General features: G+C 39.5%; 4 protein-coding genes across 5 annotated transcripts in view; 3 read left to right on the top strand and 1 right to left on the bottom strand.

Moving 5' to 3' along the window:
• The first annotated feature begins 290 nt into the window (after window positions 1–290).
• On the top strand, window positions 291–2,427 carry LOC122398793 (CAAX prenyl protease 1 homolog). Its single transcript, XM_043398988.1, has 6 exons — window positions 291–462; window positions 540–686; window positions 788–991; window positions 1,130–1,642; window positions 1,906–2,049; window positions 2,142–2,427. Exons 1-6 carry the CDS (start codon window positions 361–363, stop codon window positions 2,358–2,360), a joined length of 1,329 nt encoding a protein of 442 aa, XP_043254923.1. The 5' UTR covers window positions 291–360; the 3' UTR covers window positions 2,361–2,427.
• Window positions 2,428–3,571: 1,144 nt separating this feature from the next.
• LOC122398749 (nucleoporin SEH1) lies at window positions 3,572–5,749 on the top strand. 2 transcript variants are annotated; one of them, XM_043398908.1, is made up of 6 exons: window positions 3,572–3,698; window positions 3,909–4,042; window positions 4,130–4,286; window positions 4,364–4,625; window positions 4,712–4,942; window positions 5,028–5,749. In XM_043398908.1, exons 2-6 carry the CDS (start codon window positions 3,932–3,934, stop codon window positions 5,365–5,367), a joined length of 1,101 nt encoding a protein of 366 aa, XP_043254843.1. In that variant the 5' UTR covers window positions 3,572–3,698; window positions 3,909–3,931; the 3' UTR covers window positions 5,368–5,749. The 2 variants fall into 2 exon arrangements, with proteins under 2 accessions (XP_043254843.1, XP_043254842.1); XM_043398907.1 differs by having other exon boundaries at window positions 4,712–4,945; window positions 5,028–5,746.
• Window positions 5,750–7,220: 1,471 nt separating this feature from the next.
• Window positions 7,221–9,317, top strand: LOC122399055 (testis-expressed protein 47-like). Its single transcript, XM_043399398.1, has 7 exons — window positions 7,221–7,295; window positions 7,562–7,627; window positions 7,745–7,846; window positions 7,960–8,070; window positions 8,163–8,321; window positions 8,834–9,002; window positions 9,250–9,317. The coding sequence occupies exons 1-7, from the start codon at window positions 7,221–7,223 to the stop codon at window positions 9,315–9,317; spliced, it is 750 nt and encodes a 249-aa protein (XP_043255333.1).
• A 5,274-nt stretch (window positions 9,318–14,591) lies between these two features.
• LOC122398942 (protein turtle-like) overlaps window positions 14,592–27,618 on the bottom strand; it is a 265,915-nt gene continuing 252,888 nt past the window's right edge. Inside the window, exons 7-14 of the mRNA XM_043399212.1 lie at window positions 24,867–25,011; window positions 24,634–24,764; window positions 22,862–23,021; window positions 21,714–22,007; window positions 18,305–18,613; window positions 15,424–15,750; window positions 15,112–15,302; window positions 14,592–14,864 (exon numbers count right to left, since the gene is read on the bottom strand). Coding sequence (XP_043255147.1) covers window positions 14,592–14,864; window positions 15,112–15,302; window positions 15,424–15,750; window positions 18,305–18,613; window positions 21,714–22,007; window positions 22,862–23,021; window positions 24,634–24,764; window positions 24,867–25,011 — 1,830 coding nt within the window. The remainder of the gene's footprint in view (window positions 14,865–15,111; window positions 15,303–15,423; window positions 15,751–18,304; window positions 18,614–21,713; window positions 22,008–22,861; window positions 23,022–24,633; window positions 24,765–24,866; window positions 25,012–27,618) is intronic.

The raw sequence follows: 27,618 nt of genomic DNA, 5'->3' as shown, positions 1-27,618 counted from the left end.
GAAGCATCAATAAAAAAAGAGATTTTGTAAATCAGGCAGTTTTCTTCATCCCCGCGCCTCACTACTTCTATAACTTTACTCTATCTTTTCCCCTACATTTCTTTTTTTTAACAATTATTTCTACAGTTATCAAAAAATACCCTTTGGTCGAAATAGGTAGCCATTTTCTCCTTTATTTAATTTTCTAGAAATTGAATTAGGGCCCCGTACGACACCCATTTTCATTCGATTCAAGGTACCTCACTGAGCACCGTTTTCGATACGCTTGCGTGAAAAAGTCAGACCAGGCCCGTCTGGTAACAGCGTACACGTTGTAGTGCCGCACAATTAAGATCTTTGTATTTAATAAATATAAATATTATGTCTAGTTTTGTACAATTCATTCAGGAAAACTTACTTATTGGAATTTTGTCAGTAATATGGCTACTTTTCTCGTGGAAATTTTATTTGTGCCTTCGTCAAGTAAGTTGATCGTAATCTTGAAATTTTCCTACACGTACATCGTTGGATTTGTTAAATCTTTTGCATTATGTTTTCAGCGGGCTTTGATGATGCGTTTGGTCGATTTACCATCCTCTGTGAAAGTTATAATGACAAAGGATATTTATGATAAAGCACGCAACTATGATTTAGATAGATTGAACTTCAACAATTTTAAGGACATTTATTCTAAAGTTTTCACTATGGTATGGAATTTGAATTTGTTTTAGCAATTTAAATAATAAAATTGCAATATCATAGCACAGTGATTTTGTTATGGTGTAGTCATAATTTTAAATATTTATAGGTTATTCTACTAACTTCATGTTTTCATCGTTTCTGGTATTGGAGCATTGATTTAACAAAGTACTTTAATCTCAACCCTGAGAACGAAATTCTTGTGGGTGCTATTTGTATATTCATTATAAATGCTATTTATGATATAACCGATCTACCACTGAAGATCTATGATACATTTGTTGTGGAACAAAAACATGGATTCAATAAAGAGGTAAGGAAGCTAAAATTTTATTTTCAAAATTGTAGTAAAACTTCTTAGTTTCCTACAATTTTTGTAAACATTATATTGAACATTTTTGTATTATTATCAATTGTGTCTGTTACATCAAAACCCACATATTAATTTCAGACACCATTGTTTTTTGTCAAAGACCAACTTCTTAAATTTGTTGTTGCACAAGTGACTACAGTACCTCTTCTTTGTGCTATGATATGGATTATAAAGAATGGAGGAGATTACTTCTTCCTTTATCTTTGGATTTTTGTAATCTTTGTTACTATTATCATGATGATCTTGTATCCAGAATTCATTGCACCTCTGTTTGATAAATATACACCACTCCCAGACGGGGAATTGAAAACAAAAATTGAGGCACTAGCAGCATCTTTCAATTTTCCACTTTATAAACTATTTATTGTTGAAGGATCAAAACGGTCTTCACACAGTAATGCATACTTATACGGGTTTCATAAATATAAGAGAATTGTCCTTTTTGACACTCTGGTGAAAGAGTACTATAAACCAGCAGAAGGTGAAACAGAATTGAAAGGATGTGAAACGGATGAAGTATTGGCAGTATTGACACATGAATTAGGACATTGGAAATATTATCATACACTGAAAGGATTTGTACTTGTTCAGGTATTTACTTTGTTTTTAATTTTTTCCACGATACATAAGCTTTGAAATTGTAATGCCACGTTAATATATTCGAAATTAGAACTTCTTACATTTACATATCGAGAAATATCGCAAAAACTACGCGTTTGGGTGATAGCCAAGTTTCAAGATTAAACGTGATAGTCAAGCGTCGCTACTGAGCCGTCGGTTGTGACGCTCGATTTATACTGTTAGATTTCGTTGTTTTATTTTTTTTCAAAATCCCTAATCTTATATTTTCACAGGTCAGCTTTCTGATAAATATCCTTTTATTTGCAAAGCTTCTTGATTGTAAGCCTATATATGAAGCCTTTGGCTTTTATGACTCACAACCTACATTAATAGGACTCATTATTATTACCACGTATATTTTAATACCTGTAAATACGGTAAGTTCAGGTCATTGACACGTGCGACGTGCGACGGACCACATCTTTTCCATGTACAAAACTTTAAACTACCTTTAACGTTTCTTTTTTAGATAATAAAGTTTATATCGGTATTACAAGGAAGAAAATTTGAATTTGAAGCAGATAAATTTGCTAGAATTCAGGGACACGGAAAATCATTAAAAACAGCATTGATTAAATTACAAAAAGATAATCTTTGTTACCCTCTTTATGACAAACTATATTCTGGTTGGCATCACACCCACCCTCCACTACTTGAAAGACTCGAAGCTATCGATAAAGATGATTAATTATATAATATTTTTTAAATTATACTTGTTTATTTTGTCATACGAATAATTACTAACGATCAATGGGGAAAAAATCATAATATTCAGTCGAATTTTAATTCAAGGTATATCAATTCACTTTCCAAATATTTTTTAAATTTATGAATAAAATTAAAATATTAAAGCAGCTGTTATTGAAAAATGGTAAGTTAAGTTAATTTTGAGAAATCAATTTTTTTTATTTTAAGTGTAATTATGCAATTTAGATATTTTGTAAGATGACTAATCTAAATAGCTCATTGAAAATGAAAGTTCTACGAAATAATTTTTTAAACATACATAATCATTCTGCCACATGCTTAATTAAAATAGTAAATAATTGATAAAAAAAATTTTAATTGTTTAATTGAACCATTAACATAATCTTATAGAATTGTTAATTTAACATTCATCGATTTCATCACAAAGTAATTGTCACAATTATAAATAATGCATGTTTATGATAGTTTGTGAAAACTACCAGTATTTTTTTAAAATACTAATAATGAAAAAATGATGTACAATATTTAGAACATAATAGTTAAAAATAAGTTATGAATTTATTTCATGATCTGTTGTAAACAAAGATGTTTTTCTATAACCTAGTACTTTTATACTTTTTAATATTCTTTATCCTTAATGATAAGAAGTTGGCATTACATAAACTGAGCATTGTATCTTAAAACCAATTGCATACATTCAATGTCACTTATGTAAAGGGTATATAATTATTTATATTACTGTCTAGTGTTAATTGTAACATGTATAGTCTTGTATTAAATACATTGTCTACAAATAAATAATCATTTGGTAAAGTACTTGATGAATAGAATTTTTATCAAACTATTATTTTCTGCTGGTTTATTTAAATCCTAAAGCATGTGTAAAATACTGAATACTTAATCCTCTATAGAAAATATAGTTTCTGTAATATTAACCCAATATGAAATTTTATAGACTTGGTAAAGTTTTATTAAACTCCCATTCGGTAATTCAATAATTATTCATTTGAAGATATGAATTGAATTACATTGTTTTCCCTCGTGCGGCACGAATCTATGTCACATGTTGTTTATTAAAATACATTCGAATAACGTACTTGAAATTCAAAATTTAAAGAACAAAAAAATGTTTAGTTCTATTAGTATAGTATTAGTGACTTTATTTTAAGATTTTTATTAAATATCGTATATCTACAATCAAAGTAACTGTAAATGATGATAGTAGGATTAGTTGCATTGCGTTTTCCCTCCTTTTCAACGATATAAAAATTTGAAGTGGATATTAAAGAAAATAAGCGATTCTGATCTGTGACGTTTGGTTTGTATATTGTTCTACGTATATTAAAATTTCTCAATATTTTTACACGTGTTCGATTTTATTTTAAAATTTATTCCAGTGTTATTTTCTAACCTGTATACTATTTTTAACACGCTCGAAATCGTTGGTGGAAGTTTATGAGAATTTTACTTTTGTAAAAATTAAAAGGATATTATTTTTATACAAACTATTTTTTATTGTTTTGTGCAGTAGTATTCAAACAAACGGTGAGGATGTTTGAAGCACATAGCATTAACGCCGAGCACAAGGATTTGATTCACGACATCGCATACGATTTTTATGGACAGCGAATGGCAACATGTTCCAGTGATCAATTTGTAAAAGTAACTAATTTGTAGTCAATGCTTGTGCAGCTGTATTATCAAAATTTATTGTCATGGTCATATGTGAAGCTTACCAAATTTATGTAGGTCTGGGATGAAGATGAGCATGGAAATTGGCATTTAACTGCATCTTGGAAAGCCCATAGCGGTTCTGTATGGAAAGTTACTTGGGCCCATCCTGAATTTGGTCAGGTTCTTGCAACATGTTCTTTTGATAGGACTGCGGCTGTGTGGGAAGAGATAGGTAAGATTAGAATCGGTTATTACATTTTTTTCCTACACTGTGATTAGTTATTTGATAGCTATGCATGGTATTAACAGTTGGGGAAGGATCGGGTCCTGGAGAACGTGGTATGAGACATTGGCTTAGGAGGACAAATTTGGTAGATTCCCGAAAGTCTGTTACAGATGTAAAATTTGCACCTAAAACACTAGGCCTTTTGTTAGCCACATGTAGCGAAGATGGGGTGATAAGAATATACGAAGCTCCTGATGTTATGAATTTGAGTCAATGGACTCTGCAACATGATATTAGTTGTAAGCTACAATGTAGTTGTCTCTCATGGAATCCTTCTCTTTCAAGGTAAAGAAATAACAATGTCCCATTAAAACATATTTCATTTATGTTTTAAAATTATTCAGTGTTTCATTATTTATCATGTACAATAGGCTACATCCACCAATGCTAGCTGTTGCAAGTGATGATTCAAACCCATCTACCGGAGGAAAAGTTTTTATTTACGAATATTCAGAAAGTAGTAGAAGATGGGCAAAAACAGAAGCATTGCAAATTCAAGACCCTGTCCATGATATTGCATTCTCTCCAAATTTAGGTAGAAGTTTTCATACATTGGCTATTGCAACAAAAGATGTACGAATAATTACGTTGAAACCTATATTGTTGTAAGTATGAGTCATAATTTCGTAAACTTGTACGAATGTTGAACAAGTAACTAAATACAAGACATTGTTACCATTCGTATAGGGACAGTGTACAAAGTGGTTCGGCACGTTTTGAAATTACTGTAGCAGCACAATTTTCTGATCACGACTTTACGGTATGGCGCGTATGTTGGAATATTATGGGAACTATTTTAGCAAGTTCGGGAGATGACGGTTGTGTTCGATTATGGAAAGATAATTATATTAATAATTGGAAGTGTGTTGCTGTTTTGAAAGGAGATGGCACTTCTGCTCAAAGTGCCGAAACTCCTACAGCAGCAACACCACCCAACCATTCTACAGGAACACAACAAACACCCTCCACAACAAGGTACTACAAATTGGGTTCCATTAGCCATCCAAATCAAGTGCCTTGGCATTAGAAAAAGTGGTTTAAGTTTTTACCACAATTAATGGCTTTGTACTCTTTGTTATTTCATACAACTGTGTACTGTTTGTATGAAAACTATTGAATTTATATTTATACAATAAAGGCATTGATTACTCTTATTTTCTAATAAAATTCTGTTTTTAGTTTTTGCTAGCACTAAACCGATTTACAACAATTATAAGTTTGTAGTAACGCACTCTACTATTATTTTAGTAATTTGTATTTTTTGTAAAATAAGATAGGTACAACATGTATGTTTTCTTAGAATTTTTTTATAATAAATCTTGTGTTAATCGATAGTTGTTTAACGATTTAGGCAAAACGATAAATTTACTGTTTCCTAAAAGAGTACTGGTCATTTTAGAATGTAAATTTAAAAAGGGAGACTGCTGGAAAAATTATTAATCGAAAATATTTTATACTTTGTAATATGTGAAATTTATTAAATTGCGAATTGCAGGTATACTAATTGACTAGGTAGTTTTTTTTTTGAGCGTTAAAATAATTGTAAATATTGAATTATCATATACGCACACTTGGATATATTGTCTGATACATACTTTAGAAACTATTTTACAGAAAACATTTCTCAGTCAATTTGTACTACGTTTTCTAATTAATAAATGCTGTATTTATATTATAATACACCTCTTTATTCTTTTCCTACCTCAAAATGCTAAGTAAGTTATCTCACAATTAGGATGCCCATATAATTTATTTCTTTGATCGTCTAAATAGTTTTCATTTTATTTTCAGAAGTGCAACTATAGCAACAGTAACTGCAGAGAAGCCTACGGTTGCAGTTATGTGTATCAATAAATGGCAAGCACCCGTTACAAAGGGTCGTTTCAGTAAATCTGTGTGGTTGGGAAATCCTAGCGAAGCAACTCCACCACCACCCCCCATTTTAGAGTGTTCCAAGACAAAAAAATAACTACAATTAACATAATTATTATTATGTTTTTAAAAGGTTTTTATTGCATTTAGTAATTACGAGTGATAAAAAAACAAGAACTTAAGCAGATTTATGTCAGGTACTATTTTTATGCCATTTAACAGTATTATTTTTATTATACATTATTGAATTTCATAGAAAAAATCTATGAAGAATAAAATTTCCCTGATATGTACTTACTATTGTTAAATGATTGCAATGTATAACAATAGTTAATGAAATCATTGTAATTATAATTTTACGCAGTTATTTTAAGCGCAATATCAGTATTTTGTACATAATTATGTGTAAACCTAATTCAGACGCTTATCATTTTAAATTTCCCTTTGTAATTGTACGTATATTTATTTTTATTGTTGTAGATACCTTTGTATCCAATTTGAATAAATGATTTATGTTCGAAAGTACATTTATAACATTTACTTACGCAATGGCGATCCAAAGTAGAAAAGAACGCTTCCTTTTGAACGCAAACCGAAATCTTAACAAGGAACATCTTGTACTACGCAAGTCAAATTCAAAATTAAAAGATTTTTAATTAAAACTTTAAAATTTTTATTTCAGACTTAATAATTTGAATTATAACCGTATAGTGTGTACTCGAACTCTATCGAGAGATCTATTATTTAATAATAATAATGTAATTTTCTAACAAAATTATTTTAGATTGGATTAGTCGCTAAATCGTAGTTGCACGACTAACGTAGTAACTGTCTCAACCATTGCGCACTTCCGTTACTTGATTCCCACAGGCTTGATCGTTGTGTCCGTTAAATCTGTAATATTGAGGGAATTTTATCGATTGAAACAGTTCTTATTTGTGTCAGTCTTTCAAAATATTCGTAAAGTAAGTGGTAGCTAACTGTTCTTTCTGTAAAAAGTTATATATTATGAAACGTGTGTTTGAACCTGTCAGGAAGAGTATGCTGGACGTGGTGAGAAAAAATCTTCGTGTAGCCGGAAGGGTGAGAACAATTTTATTACATTAATGTTCGCTACTTTATGTTTGATGCTCGATTATATTTATAATTGCATATCGTGGCCTTTCCATTTGTATGAAAAAAGTATTTTTACGTTGTCTTTACTTAAACGTGAAATGCGTATTATGGCGCCACCTACGTTCACCGAGAATACTTTTTGAAATAGTTCGTTCAAATATTTTATTTTAAGACTCGATACAAGGAAATTATTTTTCCTAATGTATATAATGCACGTATGTATTATTTCATAGGTTACGTATATAACACGTATCGTATACATCGGAGAGTATGTTGGTTCACATTCTGACTTAGAAAAGGTATAAATCATAAATGCAAATAATAGATGTATTAACAGTTTGGCAAAATTGGAATTAGTTTAACCTTCAAATTGATGTACCATTTGTAGATTAGTTGTTAACGAATATAATTTACAGGTAATGGAATATGTTATTAACGATTTAAAAGCAGATTGCGTCAATGTTCTTATAAGTGGATTGTTGCTTGTGTATCCGCAATGCTACATTCACGTATTAGAGGTGAATAAAATTGCAATTAAAGCATTTAACTTACATTTAAACAAATCATGATAATCGAAGCTGTTAATGATGCAGTGATTTTACGATTTGATTAATCTGTCCTAATAACATAGGCGTCGGAAGATATTATTTATAAACATTTGAAAGCTCTGGATGATAACCATCGTGATAGTTTCAAACTCGAGAATGCAATATTTCTTCCATCTTATCATCATGTTCATCAAGTAAGTACTACAGTAAAAATAAGAAAGAACTATAAAGATAATATGTACCGATTAGCATATTTTCTGTTTCCTTAAACGTTGATAACTATTAGAGATTCTTTTCGGAATGGTCCTACGTATACACAATTCCACCCACTTTGATAGACAAATTGGAATCGTACGAACTAAGTGAAATTCGGACGCAGGTGTCCAATTGTTTGAGAAAAGTATACACGTTATGCGATAATATCGCGAAGACGGTCCGCGATTTCGTAAGTGTTCTCGTTATATTTGGAACAGAAAATGTTGGTTGCTCAAGGTCATTCCTTGTGTGCTGCTAACTTCTATTTTTATTATATTTGGAGGAGGGAAAAACTGTAGTGAGATAGTTGCAGGGCCCTCTTGTAATATGTAGAAATCGCGAATCGGTTCTGCTTTTCTGTTCCGCGCAAGCGTAGAAGAATTTCCCCCCCTCTATACCTACTATGTAGAGCTGAGACGAGAGACGAGGATTTCTGGGCATTAGTGAGGAACCTGATAGCGAGAGAATCGGTTGAGTGGTAGAGGGGGATTCTTGTGGCGGAGAAGAACTTCGTCCCTCCTGGTTTACGAAGCTGTATAATAGACGAGGCAAATGAGCAACAGGTGAGGGGGCGGAGTGATCAGTGGTATGGTGGGGGGTAGCTACTCAGTGACCTCGAGTGGCCAATGTTTTGTTCCATAACCTAGACGAGCTAAAGTCGATATCGGTGGACAATTAATCACGAAAATATTTCTCGAACAGGCAGTACCAATGAAGGATGTTGTACGTAACATCAGCGACGAGGTTTCACGACTTTTCCCCGAGAGCACAGTGTTACAGTACTTGTTAAATGCGCACAGTCCCGTTCTTTTGACTGCGAAGGAATTTCTCAAAATACATTCCACGGTTCCGTTTGTAAATTTGTACCAAGGTAACTATTTTTCCAAACTCCTGTTGATTATATTTTCTTGAAATATCGTTTGTTAGAAAATTTTCGCAGAGTTCGTTGAACGTCAGAACTTTTTTGACAAATTTTAATCGTTAGCGAAATTATTCGTTATAGAATTTATTTAATTCCTCCTCAACACGAAAATTCCCTTATAAAATAATAAATGTTGAAATAGAGAAATTGATAGATAGTAGGGAGAATGTTGAATAAAAACGATTATTTATTTCAGAGTATTTACAATATCAAAAAAACGTCTCCTTGTATTGGGTACATGAAATTTGTGTCAGATATCGCTAAACTAATTACATATACAAATTTTATTCAAACGGTTCGTTTCCTTTTCGCGAAAGCAGCTGGTCAGACTCGTTCGTTAAGATGTACAGGCGGTATACGGCTGAAACGGTGCTTTCATGTACATACTCTTAATCTAAAAGAGATTTCTTTGGCTCTTAACCCTGGCTACTCTAAGATACGTTAGTAACGAAGCGAATGGTGTGCAAATGCTGGTCGGTCGAGCCGGAATTGCGGTCGTTGCGCGTACTCGTATGAAAATATAAAAGTCATTCACGTAAACGATACAAATTTGTTGTTAGCCGCTTTCAAGAAACAAAATCGGGGGCGTCAATTCACTTAAAAACGGAGTAGCGATTTTAATTACGAATCGAGGCTAACGAATAGCGGGGAAACAGTGAACGATTGCTTTTAAATGTTTGTTCGATGCAATACACAAATTGTAAGGCCGTGGCCACATAGAGAGAAACCTATAGATTTATATGAAATAGGCCATACAGCGTGTGAGCGATGACAGCAATTTTGTTTGTTATTTTAGCGGTTATCTTGGCACACAGATACAGTACTGAAAAATATTAGTCACGTATTTTTATTTATTGCGATCACCGTTTGTGGAAAATGAAATCGTTTATATTTTCCGTATTATGATTTAGAAAAAGTTTGTATTTAGACTATGTTTCCTCGTATTCGATAAATAGGATAGTTTTCACCCTCCGGTAAAAAACTAATACTTTTCGATGCTCCATCCGTGTCCCAAGTTGCATTAGAAAGAAGTGATAAATCGAAAGAAACATTTGGTGATTACTTAGTAGCGGAGTGTCGCGTTTATTTTCGAAATTGCGGATCTATGTCGAGAGCACGGCCAGTTTCAGCGCGCAAAGACCGCAAAGACCGTTTCTCGGACCGACCAAAATGTTCTGCACTACGAGAGTAGCTTCGCGCAAGATCGAGGAACACCTTTGCAGTCACAGTGGAAAGGTTTTCGTAACGGATGGCGATTAACTTGCAGACAGCATTTGGCCGCCGCCCCACGAATTCATGTTCTGCGACGCGTTCGAGAGGGAGAATCGTCGAAGCGTCGGTGGTGATACGAAAAAACGCGTGTCCCGCAGCGGGCAACGCTAGAAACAGCGATCGTTTCTCGAAAAGTTCGACGAAAATCAATTTCATTGGGCACTGGTAACGCGTCCGTGTCGTTTCGCAACGTTGTCGAGCGCGCCAGAGAAGATTGTACGAATAAACTATCAAAAAGATGTTTCGGCAGTTTGTGTTCGAGATTTATTGTGCTGCTGGGCATGAATGGATCGTAGAAACCGTTTTCTCTTTCCTTCGCATTTTCATTTTCTTGCCGCGACTATCCAACCACGGGATAGTCCTCTCAATTGGCGCGAACGCTAATACAAGAAGAAATATAGGCGTTTCCGTTAACGATTATTAAAGTTCCTCTTAGTACACTGGCTATGCACCGACATCAATTCCATCAATGGCAATAATAAATAACGATTCACGCATTTTATTTTTTCTCTTTACGCATCTTTTAAACATTATACAGTCAGACGTATCGTCGCCGTGGATAAAACTTAACGACTAGCGATCGAAAGAACACATTCATCTAGAGGACTCGAAAGAACGACTAAACTTCTTCGATATATTACACGACCAACCCGCCAGAGCGAGCCACTGTTCGCCCGGTTTACTGCAAACGTGTCGCGCGTCCAGTTATCATTCGACCCCTTAAATAAGATCCCTGAGGTGATCAGACACCTCTTTTCTTATTTGCTACTAGCAACATAATCTTTTTGTCACAGAGATTTAGATTTTCAACGATCACGCTCTATATTTCTTTATCCTCGTCACGAGATATAGTTACAGTACAGTCGATTCGATTTGTTGGCAACTTACGAGCTGTGCACAGTAGAGGAAATCTCATAGCTCAGGCCTCTCACTCAGGGATCTTCTTAAAGTTATCGGATGATATCTGCCAAATAAGTATCCGGGTCTTTCCTCGTGTCTTCCGTTTCTTCATTCCTTTCTTCTTTAAACACACAGACGTCTTTATCGCGCACGGAAAGGTAGAGACATTTACAGAGCGAAGCGAAATACAAATACGTTCGTCGATAGAACCGGCGATCCTGCTTCAAGAAAGTTTAATTAGGAAAGCTGTACACGCTCTTCCACGAGATTTCAACGACGATGGGTAGACCATGCTCACGCGATCCATCTTTCTATTATTCATTCGGATACGGTAGCGCAGCCTAGAGCCGGAAAGTTCTGCGACGAATAAAAGGTGTTTTAGATGGAATTCGGTGCAAACTGTATATTATAAACGCGAACGAATCCTGGAATATTAACTATCGTTCTTAGAATAACTACGGTGGTAGCTCGATAAGTACAACTTTGATAATTGAAAACTCTTGTTCGTTGTATCGTGTTGGTAAATGGAAGAGATAGTTGCTCAGCAATTACAGTAAGTTGCTTTCACGCGACAAAATTAGGACCATCCAATTTTGGTCTCTAATTATTGGTCGCTGAAGAAACACAAGCAATGGCGATTTTCTTACATGAATCCGGGGTAGAAGTTGTGACTTGAAAGCGGGGATTACTGTTGCGAAGTTGGATGTGGAAATAACTGATAATTAATAGTAACTATACAGGAAGTATATTTTGTCAGTGGGGCTTCTTATCGGATCGATTACCTCTATACTAGCAAGTATTTTCCACCATTGTTTTTCTGGGATTATCGAGGTTCTACCGTAGCTTTAAATAAAAAGAGTCTTATTTCATGCAAATATAAATTATAGAAAATTTATAGAAGAGTTTATTCCATAAGGGCTGTTTTCAGGTATAAATTACTTCTATTTTGTCTCTCGAAACATTAATATTATAGGAATTCTAAAAAAAAAAACGTTCTGTTTTAATCTTCAAGTTCAGCTACCCCTGCAATTCATTCATTATGTATGCACTTTGGTCTGGGTTAGTACCATTGAAGCCTGGAGACTTTATTGCGGTTATAAACATGCTAGTCCCTTTCAAAGCTGCTTGAAAGATCTCCGAAGGCAGGAAATATCGAGTGGCTAAGGTATTTGTAGAAGGAATCGATTTACATCGGTATTAACTTTGATGCTTTTGTCTGGAACTTTCCGGGCGTAGGTTGCGCAACAGGCGAACGTCGAACGATCTCCGAATGAAATCTCGACTCGAGGCTTTCGTTAAGCATCGAAACAGCAATAGAAGAGCTGTCGCGATTACGTAACCGCGAGCGGGAAACTTTAATCGGTCGTCCCTAAGCGCAAAGACGAGGGTTTCTCTCGTTCGTCTTCGTTAAAACAACGCGCGTTCGTCGATTACTTCGAAGGAAATCTTTTAAATCTTTATACATTATACAGATACTTAATTTTACAATAAAATCCAGAATACTGCATACTGACGAAAGTAATGGGGGATCTCTTTTGTGTTCGTGTGTTCATACTTATTTTTTTTTGTTTTTCTTTTTCTTAATTTCATCTAAATACTTTTACTCCGTTGTGTTCGTTCGTATTGTTTTTCGTTTTTTTTTCTTTTACTCTTTTGTTAATTTCGATTTTCGATGATGGCAAGCTGTACGATATGTCTCTGTGTCCTCGTTTCCCCTCGTTCCCTCCACCCCGATGCACGTCAACATACACACACACACACACACAGACGAAATTCTTGTTCCCATTGACTATATTTTTCTTTTTTGTCTTTTTTTTTTTTTTTTTTTTGTTACTCCGCATCACGATCTCGTTCGTAAATGGCCTTCTCTTCTTCAGTGTACGTTATTCTGGGCTGCTCGACCGACTTTCGCATATACAATGCTCATTTATTTATACTTACATCGACTAGACGAATTGTACAGTGTACCATAGTAAAAGTGGGAATAAACCTTTTTTTCTATCGCTCTCTCTCTCTCTCTCTTTCTCTCTCTCTTTCTCTCTGTTTAATACTAGCGATTTTGTATAAAATATCATCCGTATTCAAGGTATATGTACAGCACGCGCGAACACCCGTGCACATGTATGTATAAGTGTTGCATCAATAATAATTTATTTCCCGTACACACGCAGGTTCACAACGCACGGCTTCTACAGGTTCTTCGTTTTTATCTTTAATTTCTCTCTTTTTTTGTTCTTACATTCACAAACATGGTAGAATCGTCCGTTCAATGTATAAAGGGCACTTTGATCGAACAGAGAAACGTAAACGCGAACGCCGCCGCGGGGTTGGAAAATAAAGGAAGTGAATTCGTTTCGAAACAAAACGGGCTCTCGATTCGCGTTGATTGGATACGCACGCGAGTCAAACTTTTCGAACACGAGCTACGTTCGAGGAATATACGTATAGGCTGTCCAACGATGCAACCGTGGCGCGAACGAGATAACGATTCTTTGTCCAAAAAACGAGCAAAAAGCGTGCAATTCATTTTTTTTTTCGATCGGTCGCACTGCCATCGAGAAAAATTACTTTCGATCGGGGAGTGCTCGACGATCCGTATCCGAATATTCGACTGCTTGAACGCTATTAAAATACTTAACTATTCGAATAATTGAGTGTTCGAATGTTATTAAATATTTCCTGTATATTCGTAGTATTCGAGTAGACGTGAACCGTAAATCAACTTCTTCAACAAATCTCTTTCAAACTCTACCTCCATTTGTGATATTTTATCAACGATACTCTGTTCACATTTGGTCACAAAAGGTAACTTATTCTAATTTTGTCTGTTGGTTTCGATAATACTTGAACAAAGATATTTCTACTCAAATATTCGAGTTACCATTGTTTCACTCGTACTCGTAATTCATAGTGTTCGAACAGTCTTGTGTAAATGAACCAAGACAGAGACACGCTATACTGAAACTACATCGTAATCGACTGTCTAAACAAAGAATAGAATGTTCGAAGTTTACAAGGAACTTAACTACAATTTACACGCTTCCGATGAAGAATTTCCACGATAAGAAATGCATTGCACGCTCTCCACTAATTTTCTCCCCTGCGCCACGATCTACTGCGCACGAATACTCCACGATACTCAACGTTCCAACCGGAACCAACGAAAAGGGTAACAAGAATTTCTTGGAATCCCACGATTCACTCGCATTCGCACAACATAAAGTGAAACGTCTTCGAAACGATCGATCGTTTTATTGGGTGGTACTTCGGTGAGGAGTACCAAAGCACCGATCACGCGACAAATTACGCGAACAAGTGCGTCGAACGATACTTTTATACAGCGCTCGTCTGCGTGCGACAAAAGTGTCACACGGAGCTCTCCCTCTTGGCCATCACGATCGGTGTGGTCATCTTCCCGTCCTTTTGCGACTGGATGCAGCACTGGCCGGGGATCCTCGCCTCCACGTCCTTCGTCAGCAAGCTACCGCTGGGACAGGGTCTGCTGACGACTCCCAAACCGCTGTACAGCATCGGTGGACTCATCGTCATCGACATAGATTGCATACTTTGGCTCGGCCAGTGTTGCCTCGGCAGAGTGCAGACACCAGTCTCGTAGACGTCGCCCACTATCGGCTGAAACTGAAGATCACGTACGGGGAAATGTCCGGTAACTGACTCCGGAAGTCATGCTTCGACTGGTTCGCGTCACAAGAAACAACAGATCCTCCGAATATACGAAAATCAAATGATATGCAAGAAGTGATCGAAAATGAATATTTCCATCGACTAACGACGACTCCATTTTGCAATCTTAGTCCAGCAATATTCGAAAATCAGTAGACAGCGTTTGGGTTATGGGAACAGGATTTAAATCGATTGAACTTACGCTTTTATGTTTCGTTGTCAAATTCGAGAACTCGTGCAGCGGCATGCCGTTGCGGATGGTGCAATAACCGACGCAACTGCCGTGTCCGCTGACGGAGGTGACCGTCGAGTGCTCCAGCAAGCTCCTCGACGGCGATGTCTCGATCGTCGAGACGAGGCGTCGCTTCCTCAAGTACTCGGACGGTTCGTCGCCTGCTTGAAACGGTCGAGAAACAAACAGAAAAAATAAAAAACGGAGAAAACGTTCGACTCGTTCGAAACGTTCGCGATCGAGAAAGCGCGTCACGTTCGAAGAATTAGGGATTACACGAACCAGTGATCTGCTGAGGTATGATGTCCGGGTTCTTCTCGTCGTTTTCGCTTATGTCACCGCTGCTCTCGAGCTTTCTGAACGGGCTGGCGGGATGCTTTTCATCCGAGAGTAGACTGCTACCTTCGCGGAACCTCAGCTCCCGCTGTATGGGAATCGGTTTCATTTGTTTGCCGTGGTCCTCCATCTGCGACTTGCTCTGCTCGTCCACCTGCGTGTGCTGAATTCTTAGCACGACCATCACTATCACCGCGACGATGATCAGGGCGGTCACCACGCCGATCATCACGCTCAACATCGGCATCAATCTGATGTTCGATCGCGGCCTCTCTGAAATAAACGTTCGAAAATTAAATAAGAAACTTGGCAAGTCCTGGCGAACATTATCCTCGTCCAATTAAGTCAATTAATATCAATATGACAAAACCAAGCTTCTTATTGATTTAAGATTCCAAGCTATTTTTCCTATAATTGGTAACCGTGACGAGAGATTCTCCAGCGTTTATTCTGCAACCAGAATAATAGGGAAATTCGTACAATGGTTTCCAAGGTATTCGATTTTCATGTTATTTTCCAGCAGATATCGGAAGTAATTTTATAACGAAGAGTTAAACGGTCGCGTGAAGATAATTGGGATATATATGTTTCAGGAAAGAACGAGGGAACGGTACTCGCGTAATTATGAACAGATAATATTTATTGCCACTTGCACAGGTGTGTCACGCGATCGGAACTATACTTGCTTCTTGTTTCGTTGATGGTAGATTATAAATATAATAATAAGGGAAAGATCTCTACCCTTCGGAGTTACGAGAGTTATTAAGACAATAGGTATCTGTACAATATTTATAACGTTTCAGAAAGACTGAAATTGTTGTTGCATTCTTTAGAATGATTTCAGAACAGAGCGATCGTAAACCACGGAGTTTTAATTTACCGTGTTTTCAACAAAGAATTCCGCAGCTTCCGTGTTTGTACTTTATTTATTCCGATTTCCCGCATTTTAATCTACATCGCGGTTTTTACTGTACTCGCTCATTACCGTTTCATTGTCTTCGGTTTACGCGGTGGTTATATTCTGGGTTATCGTCAACGCAATAAATTTATGCAGCACAATAAGGCCGTTACACCGAACGCACGATGAAAATTCTCGCACAATATTCCGTTTAATTTTATAAATGGACCACCGCGATCGATGTTGGACGAATGGAAGAAAATATCCGTCACGGATGCGAGGTAGCTTGTAATTGAACGAAACGAAGCGAAAGATAGTTATTTCAGAAACCTTAGAATATACTTGTTGGGTTGTAAATAAAATAATGACGAAAGATACTGTTTTCTGTAACCCTGGAGAACAGTGACGTTTAAAGAAAGATTCTAACGTACGGAATAGAAATACACTGGTTGGAAGAAGGTAGAAAAGGATAACTCTTTCATTAGACAGTTTGAATACGCGATGATTACAGAGGGAATAAGTAGAGCGAGGGTCGACACAGAGTAGACAATGGGAACAGGACTGACACTTGTAGCCCAAGTAGAACAAGACTGTCGCCGTACAGACAGGGCTAGTAAAATGTACAACTCTCCAAACATACTAGGGGAGTACCGGATAGTCTCTAGTTGGACAAGTGAAATATAGATCGTCGTTGGCCATACAAGGAGAACAGCGATCTACCTGGTCGCACGGGTAGAATAAGGCAAGCGTCGTGCAGACAAGTACAGTACATTTCTCTAAACAGACACAGCATGGATCTCGAGCTAGAACGAGAGAAATACAGATAGCTGTTAGTCGGATAAGGAGAATAACTTTACTTCTGGTAGTTGTGGATACAATAGTAAAATGTATCCTCTAAAATCAGTGTTTTCTTATCGGGGTTTAAAAACTGTAAAAGTATATGTTTTTGATATTATTTTCACCTCTTCAGGTTTCAATCGCAACGTTGTTATATTATTGGAAAAATGTATGGATATTTTTTGAATTCGCTTCTCTCGCGCAATAAATACGTTTATTTGTCAGTTTTAATAAAACGATACAAATGTGTTGCTCGCGTTCGTTTTATTTTCTATTATTTATCGCGTATTGTAAGCGCTTAATTTGGCCAGAAGCTCCATTTAACGGATCGTTTGCACTCGATGCGAATGAAATATAGGTCGTCACCTATTAGGCAGAGAGAATAGGACAGTTGGTGGCCTCGCAAGTAGAATAAGACTGTCACCGCCAGACAACGTAGGAGTATCTACGACCTTTTAAACAGACGAGAGGGGTACCGGATAGCCCCCGGTTAGCCGGAGTAAAATATAGTCGCAAGATCAGGCAAGGAAATTAGGTTCATACTAGTTATTCTAGAGAAAATTGGAAAATGCGTTTACAATATCGCATTGTTAGACAAATGAAACGTAGATCGGCCAGTAGGATTGTTCCTGGTTCTATAGAATAATACCCTTTACGTAGGTACAGAGAAAATAGGAAACGTATTCTAAACGGATGAGGCCACCAGGAAGTCCTACAGTTAGCCAAGTGAAATATGGGCTCTGGTCAGACTAGGAGAATAGGACTAGGTTAGACTCGTCGTGCAAGTAGAATGCACCTGTAATTGGTCGGACGAGCACATAAATCTCTTCTTTTATTTCAATGGACAATGTTTGTGCAAACCTCTGGTATAGTCTGCAATGTTTCTAAATTTTACGTAAGAATATTATTGTAACAAGGTCAGAGAAGAAAAATAATTTAGACTCGCGATGCAAGTAGAATACATCTAGAATTGGTCACACGAGAACAGAAATCTCTGGTTCCCTTTCAATGGACGAAGTTTGCCCAAACCTCTCGTACAGTCCGTAATTTCAGTAGCTTTTAGGGGCGCGTAGATTATCGATTTGCTCTCACCTGATTCGGACGTTAGTTGTTTCTCGGGCAGCCTGTGCGTACCAGCCTGTACGACCATCGCCTCGCTGCGCCCTTTGTCGTTGTAGGCGTAGACGGAGGCCTGGTAGAGTGCACCAGCCTCCAGGTGAGTGACGCTGAACCTTGGCACCAGAGACGTGACGTTGGCCCTCAGTTCCTGGCTGTTACTCTCTCTCACTTCCAGCAGGAACGACTGCGGCAGCCCGCCGTTGAAACCCTCCGAGCACCGCACGGAGAACGAGTTCGTCGACGTGTTCGAGGTGGTGCAGTTGTGAACCATGTCCGGTCGACCTGGCGGTGCATCGGTGAACGCCACCGCTTAAAATGCATCTCGTGTAACGTCCGTTATCGCCGGGGTTCGTTCGTATGCGAGCCGCGTCGCGACGACAATACGCGGGAACGATCGCGACGGCGCTGCCCGACTTATCTTCGATTTCGACTTTCGTTTCGTTAGTCGTCGGGGCTGGCCGATTTACTCGCGACAATGGTTCCACGGGAAATCTTTGGGGTGTCGGTCATGAATAATACACGATCGTTCGACGTATTCCGACAATTATTAGGGAACAGTTCAGCGATAGGAACCGGGGAGCTGCAATCTTTCTTTTGTCGAACTTTTATACAAAATCTTGGTAAACAGTGAAATAACACTTTTCTAATTTATTTTGTTTCAGGTATCTTGCCCAACCACAATGGTACAACGTCCCCGAAACGAAGGAGGATCACGATCGCGGAATTTTATTCGGCCAGAGAACGCACGGTGGAAGTTTGAGATTTCTTCGATAGTCCGGGTTCCGGCGGTAAGTCGAGAATAGTTTTCATAACGCTGGGAATGTTTCACTTCCGACAGGGCGTCCGAGTAGTTTGAACTTTAATGGGACGCACGTCCATATCGCTTTAAAGATGTCGAAACGCGAAAAGTCGAGGGCAATTCATGACACATCCCGTGCAATTTATGGCCGTTGGAAGGCTATCGATAAGGCAGTGGCAAATTCAACAAAACTTGGACGCGCACGGGCAGCGGGTATCGATCTGCGTTTCCGTTGCTCCTGTCGCTTATAATTTACTCCGAAATTCGCTAAATATTTGCCGTCGTATTTATTCGTCCGACCTGTTTCACGGCGATAAAGATAGAACTGCGAAAACAATAGACAGGACGTTTAAAAGTTAATAACGGCGGGAAGATAAAAGGCGTACGGTTCGGTTTAGTTGCTTTAATACGATGAAACTGCTGGTACGTTAAAAATGCTTAATATCGGTAAGTGGAGCGTAGCAACGGTACAGTGGAGTCTTTTTTAACGGAGAGTAATTGAAAATAAAAGAGACCGGTTCGTTTATCGGCTGCACGATAAAGAGTAATTTCATTTGAATTATTAGTTTACCAAAGACTGTAGCAATTTAAGTTTTGTTCGCTTGAATTGCAATTAGAGGGGGCCTTTCCGTTTTATCGAGGCGCAAATAAGAAGCAGACACTGCTTCTTTTTTAAACTTATTTACCCATAGTGTCTACTATCCTTCTTCGTTTTCAGCGTGTTTTAAAATTCACGAGTAATAGTATCGTTCGCGATAACGAAATCACCGGGAAGTGCGTTCAATTTTTACCGTAGCCGCCTGTGCAGTTGACGTCGTTACTTTCCGGCTAGTTCCAGATTCTCGACCGAACGTTGTTCTGTCGTTGGCGAGGAGCAATTAATAAAAGCGGAAAGAAACGGAATTGCTAATTTCACCGTCGAAGTAGTTGCTCGAAATCAAAACAACCTGAATGGACATTTGCTGCAATGCGTGTTGAGCTTTTCGATACCTCGAAATCCTGAAAGGCTTTTCCTTTGGTCGAGCTCTCTTTCTCTCGCGAAATAGTTAAGTTTCCCTTTGATTTTCGTAAGCATAAAACACGCGAAACTTTTGGAGGGATTATTTAGAATTCCACGTAAATTGCGTGGTGCTCGCGGACCGTCCAACTCGATTATTAAATAATCAAGAATGGCTAACGAAAATTCAGCGTTCTCGAATGTTGGTGGTCGGTTCCGTAGCGATACTTTTTGCGGCTGCAACAATTGGATCGCCTCGATAGATCACCGGGAATGCGCGTCCCAAAAAAGAGCACGGTTACACACACCCGCGTAACGAACTTCCGTTTTAATCCCCGGGCTCCGCTATTGCGCACGGCGGGACCGTCGCTTTTGAAAAGTCAGCATAGCGCGAACAACTCCGGATTAACGTGCTGCCGGAATTTTTTTGCAATTACGCCCGACCGTGAAACGTTTCGTACGTCCGATCGCGGCTGTCGGTATCTCTCGAGGAGACGCCTCGCCGTCCGCGTGGAAATTTAAAAACTTTATCATTCCGTTTCGATCCCGACGATTCGAGCGAAGCCTGTGAAATAAGTCGTTCGTACGAAAAATGGGGCAGTATCGAACCGCAAGAGCGTTTCTGGCCACCGCCAGGTAAATAGAATGCTACACAGGCAGTCGATTGGAACAGAAATCGTCACCGTGCGGACAAGTACGAAGCAGGACCGTTTCCGGGAAGACAAGGGGAATATAGGTCGTCTTTGATCAGACCAGCAATACAGAATCGCGGCTCTGGCCAAACAAACGAAATAGATCTTCCCTCTTTAGCAAAGCAGGTCTTTGTGCAGACTATTTGGATAGGTGGAACACCCAAGATCAAATGAGTAGTATACGGATCTACTGTTCCATTACTGTAAAGTATATATGATTGCAGTGTTGAGGATCCCTGCTTAAAACAGTTGAGGTACGGGTTGATCCCCAGGCTAGACCGGTAAAGTATGGCTCGTCGATGATCAGATTAAGGGATCGTGAGTGTCCTTTCTCCGGGAAGTAGAACAGAAGTGCAACTGGTCGGACGAAAGTAGAGAAAGATAACTCTTTCAGCGGACCGGTAGAAAACGGGTCTCTCTGCGGTCAGATAAGTAGAATGTGGGTCGCCGCTGGTCGGACCAGTAGATAAAACTGACAATTGTCGGGGCAAGTAGAATAGAACTGTTCAGCGAGTCTTCTCCTGTTTGAAATTACTTAATCAAATCATAGATTCTAACGTAAAGTAATTATAATAACCCCCTGGACGTATGATTTAATTTCAAATAATTTTTCAAACGTATACTACTTAATTTCGTTTTTACGAATACCTCGTGAATGTAAAAATTACTCGATGACGTGCGAATAGACACAGCCAACAATTGGGTTACGAGCAAATTTCGTTAATTTTTTTTTTAATGGTAAAGTGGGCGAATTGGGTGTTGGTCGCGCGGGGTAATGTTGTAGGCCGTCGATTACGGATCGAATCAATGAAATATCGTTTGCACCGTCTGAACGGTACGTTTCACGGTTGACGGTGATTTCCATGATCGAATCATCACATAAAGATACCTCACCGGCCGCTATGATGTGATAGACGCAGGGCACTTGTTGATGTCCAATTCGATTGCTCGCCCAGCAGAGCAACGTGCCGTAATCCAATTCGGTCATGGGCGTGTATGAGACGATAGAGGACGTGCCGGCCCGGGCGATATGACTGCCCGCCACGTCGATACTCTCGGCGGAATTGTTGAAGGTCCAGCGGAACTGCACCTCCGGCGGGTTCGCGTCCACTTGGCAGGATATGTTTGCCTTCTCTTGTTTCGCCACCCCGTGGACCTTCGTCTGATTCGGCTTGCAGGTGGGCGCGACTGGAATCACGATCGAAATCGTTCGACTTTATTTCGCGCGATCGTGCCGCGAATAACGTTCAGCCTTTGCGACAGACCGCGCTTACCGCATAGACGCGACGCCATTTTCGCGTTTTATGCGCCCGCTCGCTTCTCATTTTGGTAACTTTAATATAATAATCAGAGAAAACGAACAAATATATCCGTGTAATGATAACGCAGAAAAAAAAGAGTGTATTTCCGGTAAACAATATGAAAAATGATTTTTTCCTTTAAACGTGCTTTGAAATCTTCAATAGTAAATATCAAGTGAACACCCGTGTCTACGCAGGAACGTAGAAAACAAATTTCGTAGATCTTTCCATCAATTTTTCGAGCGGCGACGGCAAACGAACGTCGAGCGCAACAATTTTAGCACGCTGACAATTTCATATTAAATTTCCATTTTATTAAATTTCGTCCCCCTTTTGTTTTGAACCGAACGATTTCGCGTGTTTTGCAACGGGCGAACTTTTCACGCGGAAATTAATAAATTTCGACGAAAATTATTTACGAATGATGTAAAACGCGATAAAACGACGACGCAGGCGGTTATTACAGGCGGGAACGTTTTATTTATAACGTTGAACGCGAAAGATGGACGGCGAACGGTTTTCGACGGGACGATTTATTTTTCGAATTACCGAAATTTTGCGACCGTTCAGCGCGATAGGATTACGCGACGCGTTCCTAATAAAAACAGAACGGTTAATTGTCCCCATTTGAACGTGTCCTGGGAAGAATCTGCGCCCGTACGCAGGAAATTGCTCGCTCGGAAAGCGCCCGAGACTGTTGAGCAAAGAGGCTGATTATTTATTCAGAGCAGCGACACGTACACATTACGTTCAAGTAAAACGGCGAACTCTCGCCGTCTCCTTCCGCGTTGTATCCGACGCAAGTGTAATTGCCTGCGCTTTTACGGTCGACGCCTTGCAGCACCAGGCTCTGATTGCTGATTATGATACCCTGTGTGATGTTGTGATGAAGCGCTTTGCCCTGAAACAAAGGCCGATTTACGGGCGGCTTTAGTACGTTGAATTAGAAGTTATACGCAAACTTTACCAAGCTGGTAAAACTTGTACGAAACGGTAAAATGTTTTTCGTCTTCGTTTCGCGCGAGTCTCGTTTATAATTTATACTAAAGTTTCCTCCTCTCGTCAATTTTCCCACCTGAAACCGTTTCCATAGCGGAACAACGGGTAATGATTTACTTCGGAGGATTTTCTCTTTAAGTATATTCTAATCTTTCACACTTCACAGTCCACGTAATCGCTATCGGTTCGAATCGAGAGATCCTTATTTCCTCGAAACAGGTTCTTCCTCTCGTTCGATCGCAATTTCGTTTATACAGCGGAAAACGTTGCCGCCGCATTCCGCGGCCCATGGGAAATATGCACGCGTGTGCACGCCGTTCCGGTCTGTTCGATGTTGCAGCAAGATAAAGAGACCTCACCTACGCGATCGAACTTATTACGAAACTTTGAATACCTTGTTCGCCCGAAGTTTGTTTCCCTTTTTATACTAATAGACTGGCGGGTTACGCGCGCAAACACGACGCGCGGCCTTGCAACCGGCGAACTTCTTTGGGATCCTGGTACACCTTGGAAACGGGCCATTTTCGAAACTTTTTGATCCTTGGGAAACAGGCTTTCTTTAAATTGGCCTTGGGATGAAAGGACATACTTCTCCGCGCTATCACGGCGGTCCAACGCGAATGAGAAAAATTTTTGTTGAGTTTCCTTTGTTAACGTTTACGGTCCTGATGGAACAAGCTTTGAAATTTCGTCCACGAACCGTTGCATTTTATATTATATATTTCAACTGGCAAGTCAATTGAACGCAAGGCAGACAAAAGAAACTAATGCATTCGAATGCAGAGTAGGTTGAGAGGTCACGAATTTCGAGGAATAGGTGCAATAATGAGAAGGTACCTAGTCAAACGAGGTCCGGAATTAAGAAGTATGGCGAAGAGGAGTAGAAATAAATCACCGTGAACGGGTGGGATGAGAATTAGAGGAACGGCGCGGAGGATTGGCAAAGGAGGTAGAAGAAACCAGTGTTAAAGGTCTTGTAGATGAGGCAGCAAAGATGGAAGATTAATCTCAGTTTCATGCTGAGCCAGCCAAACTTTTCAGAGGGGAGATACAATCAAATTTACGACCATTTGTATGCATATAAACCGGAGACGTAGAATTTGAACGCGTTCTACATAACGAAAACAAAGGAAGAAACACGAGGATTCTGCAACGCTGTTTCGAAAATCGACTCTGAAAGTCATTCGCAATTTTTTGCAATTAGAATGAAACACCACAGATTTTAACCCGACAGGTCTTCTTCCTCGAGCCTCACAGGTGTTTCATTTTTGTCATCTTGGAAGAAAATAATTTTCCATCGAAATCCAGCGATTCGTACATTCGATGTTGATATTAAAATTCTCGAATAAATAGGAAACAGGTGGGATTTTCGATCCCCGAAGAACGCAGGAAGGAATCGATCCACCGTATTGGATTTCAATTCCGAGTTCGTCCGTCGATCTATAAATTTAGTTATCCGATTCGTCGGCAGGGATTTTCCCCGCGCGTGTAGTATAAAATTACGATATATTTACCAAGTGTCGCCATTCCACCTTGTATACAGGCGGCTCGGCGTGGATCAGACAGTCGAAGTAAACGTCGGTGCCTTCGCGTATCGCGTTAGGATTCAGGGACGTACCCAGCTGTATCCTGGTTTCCGGCGTGTCTGTAAATTGAAAACGTCAATAAGTCGTAGCCTGGCGTGATAATCGTAACGGATCGACCAACGCGGGTAACGTTCTCCCAGCCGTGTCTTTAATACGCTTACAGTGTATCTCGAGCGTCCAGCCGTCCTTTATCGGCTCGGTATCCATGATTGGATTTACAGCCCGACACGACAAGTGTCTACCAGCATCTGCCTTAGTCGCCACGAAAGACAAGGTACTGGTGGTCGTGTTCCCATCGCTGGAAGTCTGTAACAACATTATGATAACTTCGCCTTCCGTTCTCCGTGTTTCTTTTCCTTTTATTTTCCACGTCGCGCGTCTGGTACCGTGATATCGAACCTCCGTAATATTCGTCCCAAATTGCCAGGCGATACCGGGGGTTGTTTTCGCGAGCACATGAACACGCTGCGTCAAGAAATACCCGACAATCGGTATTTTCTAATATACTCTTTTTACTCGCGAAACGAACGAACTCCTCTTTGTCGTACGACTCAATCTATAACGACTCTTTCAGAAATCCTTTATGGGCCATGCGAGATTAAGGACAACCAAGGATAAGAAAACTTATTCGTATGGGATCGCCTCGAGATCCTCCAAAGACGCTCGCCGATAAGTTGTATCGCTCCAGTTTAATCCGGTGGTGAGTAATTCGAAATAAAGCGAACCGAACGCCAGATTCCCGGAAGTGGACAAATTGCATCGCTTTCCGTGTAAATTAAATTTAGCCGAAAGCCTTTCCCCGTTTAATTTTGCAACGGAAGGAACGATATCGCGAAAAATGTATTATTTTAATTGCAATCAGCCATTCCTTTCACGGTGTCTTTGCGTTTCTTGTTTATCTCTTTACACTAATTACTTCCGGGGTCGAGGTTCTTGACGTTAATAATAGAATATTCTTGCGAACGCACAAACGGGTTATTTGCCGTCGAGTAAAAACACAGCTTTCGAGGATCGCGCTTTTTGTATTACTAACGAGCTTTTGAGAAGTTTCTGCTCACCGGAGCCGCGATTTGTTCTACATTGTTTCGCGATAGTTATTACAGTCGAGCGACAATAGTTACCCGGTAAAATGGGTTTCTTTTCCCCCGCGTTTCTTTAAAATGATAAGCAGCGGGGCAAAAACAACGTCTTTGACGAACGCTGCCGCGCATTCAATTATTTCTACGCTATTGTCCGCGAAACGATCCACCGGAGACGAAGACGTAGACGAGGAAGAGTATCTCGCGATTTATCGTCGAGCGAAACTGCGAAACTTTCTCGCCGTACTCCGCCATTATCATTCCCGACGATAATACAGCAATATGTTATCGTTAGCCGCGGTTATATCGAAGGTCGAGTTTCAACGGGCGTCCCCGGCGAAATTGCCGTGTTTTTATTAAGACCAGACGACGTTCCACTTTTTATTTACCCCTCGTTTGATGTTTGAATTACGCGGCGTTTCCATCCACTCTCGCGGCGTAAACAAAATGTTAAATTCATCGTTCGCCGTTTACCGTTCGCGTGGGAGGCCGGCGAATTAAAAATTATAATTCTTTCCGGTGAAATTTTCTTTCGCTTCCGCGTATTGTTTAATCGAGGTATAAATATTTGCGACGCGGGGATCGTCGAGAGGCAAAAAAGCAACGCGAAGGGGCGGGAGGGGGGAAGAAGATTGCCGGGCGAGGAAACAGAGAAAATATTGTTCCAAAGTCGATACTTCTCCTTCCGTGAGACTTTGCCCCGCCGCTTATATAAGAAAGTTAAACAAAAGAGGATGAAGGCGCAAGAAGAAATACGGCCGGGAACTATAATCTATAGAACGTCGGAGGAAACAGGATCGTGCTTCTTCTTGTTCTTCTTCTTCTTCCTGTAATCTTGCAGTTTCGAAAGTTCCGTTCCTTCCGGGGGCCGTCTTTGCGCCAACACGCTTAGAACGCGTGTCGTGCTCGACGAGTACTCCCTGTTTTCATTGACAAACATTTCCAATCTTTTAAAACAATATTACTCGTATCAGAGTTTCGAATATCCATTGCTCTATCGTGTATTGCATGCAAATCGACGCATCTCGTGTTCCCGGATGACGAAGTTTACTGTTTTCGGTACTGAAACACGATCTTCTTTTAATTCTCTTAATTAAGTTAGCAAACTTGTATTGAAATAACGTGTAGCTCGAATGAAGTAGTATGGATCGAAATTTAACTAGCAAGTAGTACAGAACTATCGATGGTCGGACACAAAGAGAAAGTGCAACTATCGTCGAGTAAGTAGAATAAGTCAGCGCATAGTCAGACATTCATTTAGTCCAGTGTCTCACTTATTTGAATCATTATTTGTTCAGAACTAATTGGAAAGTACAACAATTTTATTCATCCCCCACTTCGAATACTGTCGAAACTACAAGAAATGACAACTTATTTATTAATTCTCGTTCAATTAATCCAACCAATTCGGTACGTTTCACGATAGACCGACTCCAGGTCTGTGGAAGTTAAAATTTCGAACGAAGACGACGCAGCTCGGACGCTGGTCTAACTGGCGTTTAAATCCCCGGCGAATCCCGTCGATTCGGGCGTCGTTTTTCCGCCGGAAGGACATTCGTCGCCTACTGATTAATCGCTATCGTCGTGTGGCTACGCAGCAATTTGCCTTAATTACGCTCGAGTAACGAGAGCATACACTCGGTAGGAGCAGAGCGTTATCACGTCACTGGCTTACTTTGATTTAAATTATTCGCCGTCTAATGGCGCTTTCAGCGTGGCTTAAGCCGCGAGCCACGGGTCGCGATAACGATATCCTCGCATGCTATCGCGCGGAATACACCACGCGTCGCTCTTTGGTCGCGGTTACGCACCCAATCATCTATTTTACGGTACC

Source organism: Colletes gigas, unplaced genomic scaffold, assembly GCF_013123115.1.
Source record: "Colletes gigas isolate AHSC1104 unplaced genomic scaffold, ASM1312311v1 Colletes_gigas_Sc00012, whole genome shotgun sequence".
NCBI classification, from domain to species: Eukaryota; Metazoa; Arthropoda; class Insecta; order Hymenoptera; family Colletidae; genus Colletes; species Colletes gigas.
This window is presented reverse-complemented; position numbering and strand designations above follow the sequence as displayed.

Bases quoted from the DNA above. Each gene is read 5' to 3' on its own strand.
- LOC122398793 (XM_043398988.1), top strand. From the start codon at position 361: ATGTCTAGTTTTGTACAATTCATTCAGGAAAACTTACTTATTGGAATT. The intron at 992-1,129 runs GTAAGGAAGCTA...TATTAATTTCAG, and splicing joins AACATGGATTCAATAAAGAG to ACACCATTGTTTTTTGTCAA. The intron at 2,050-2,141 runs GTAAGTTCAGGT...TTTCTTTTTTAG, and splicing joins TTTTAATACCTGTAAATACG to ATAATAAAGTTTATATCGGT.
- LOC122398749 (XM_043398907.1), top strand. From the start codon at position 3,932: ATGTTTGAAGCACATAGCATTAACGCCGAGCACAAGGATTTGATTCAC. The intron at 4,287-4,363 runs GTAAGATTAGAA...TGGTATTAACAG, and splicing joins GGCTGTGTGGGAAGAGATAG to TTGGGGAAGGATCGGGTCCT. The intron at 4,626-4,711 runs GTAAAGAAATAA...CATGTACAATAG, and splicing joins TGGAATCCTTCTCTTTCAAG to GCTACATCCACCAATGCTAG.
- LOC122399055 (XM_043399398.1), top strand. From the start codon at position 7,221: ATGAAACGTGTGTTTGAACCTGTCAGGAAGAGTATGCTGGACGTGGTG. The intron at 7,847-7,959 runs GTGAATAAAATT...CTAATAACATAG, and splicing joins GCTACATTCACGTATTAGAG to GCGTCGGAAGATATTATTTA. The intron at 8,071-8,162 runs GTAAGTACTACA...GATAACTATTAG, and splicing joins CTTATCATCATGTTCATCAA to AGATTCTTTTCGGAATGGTC.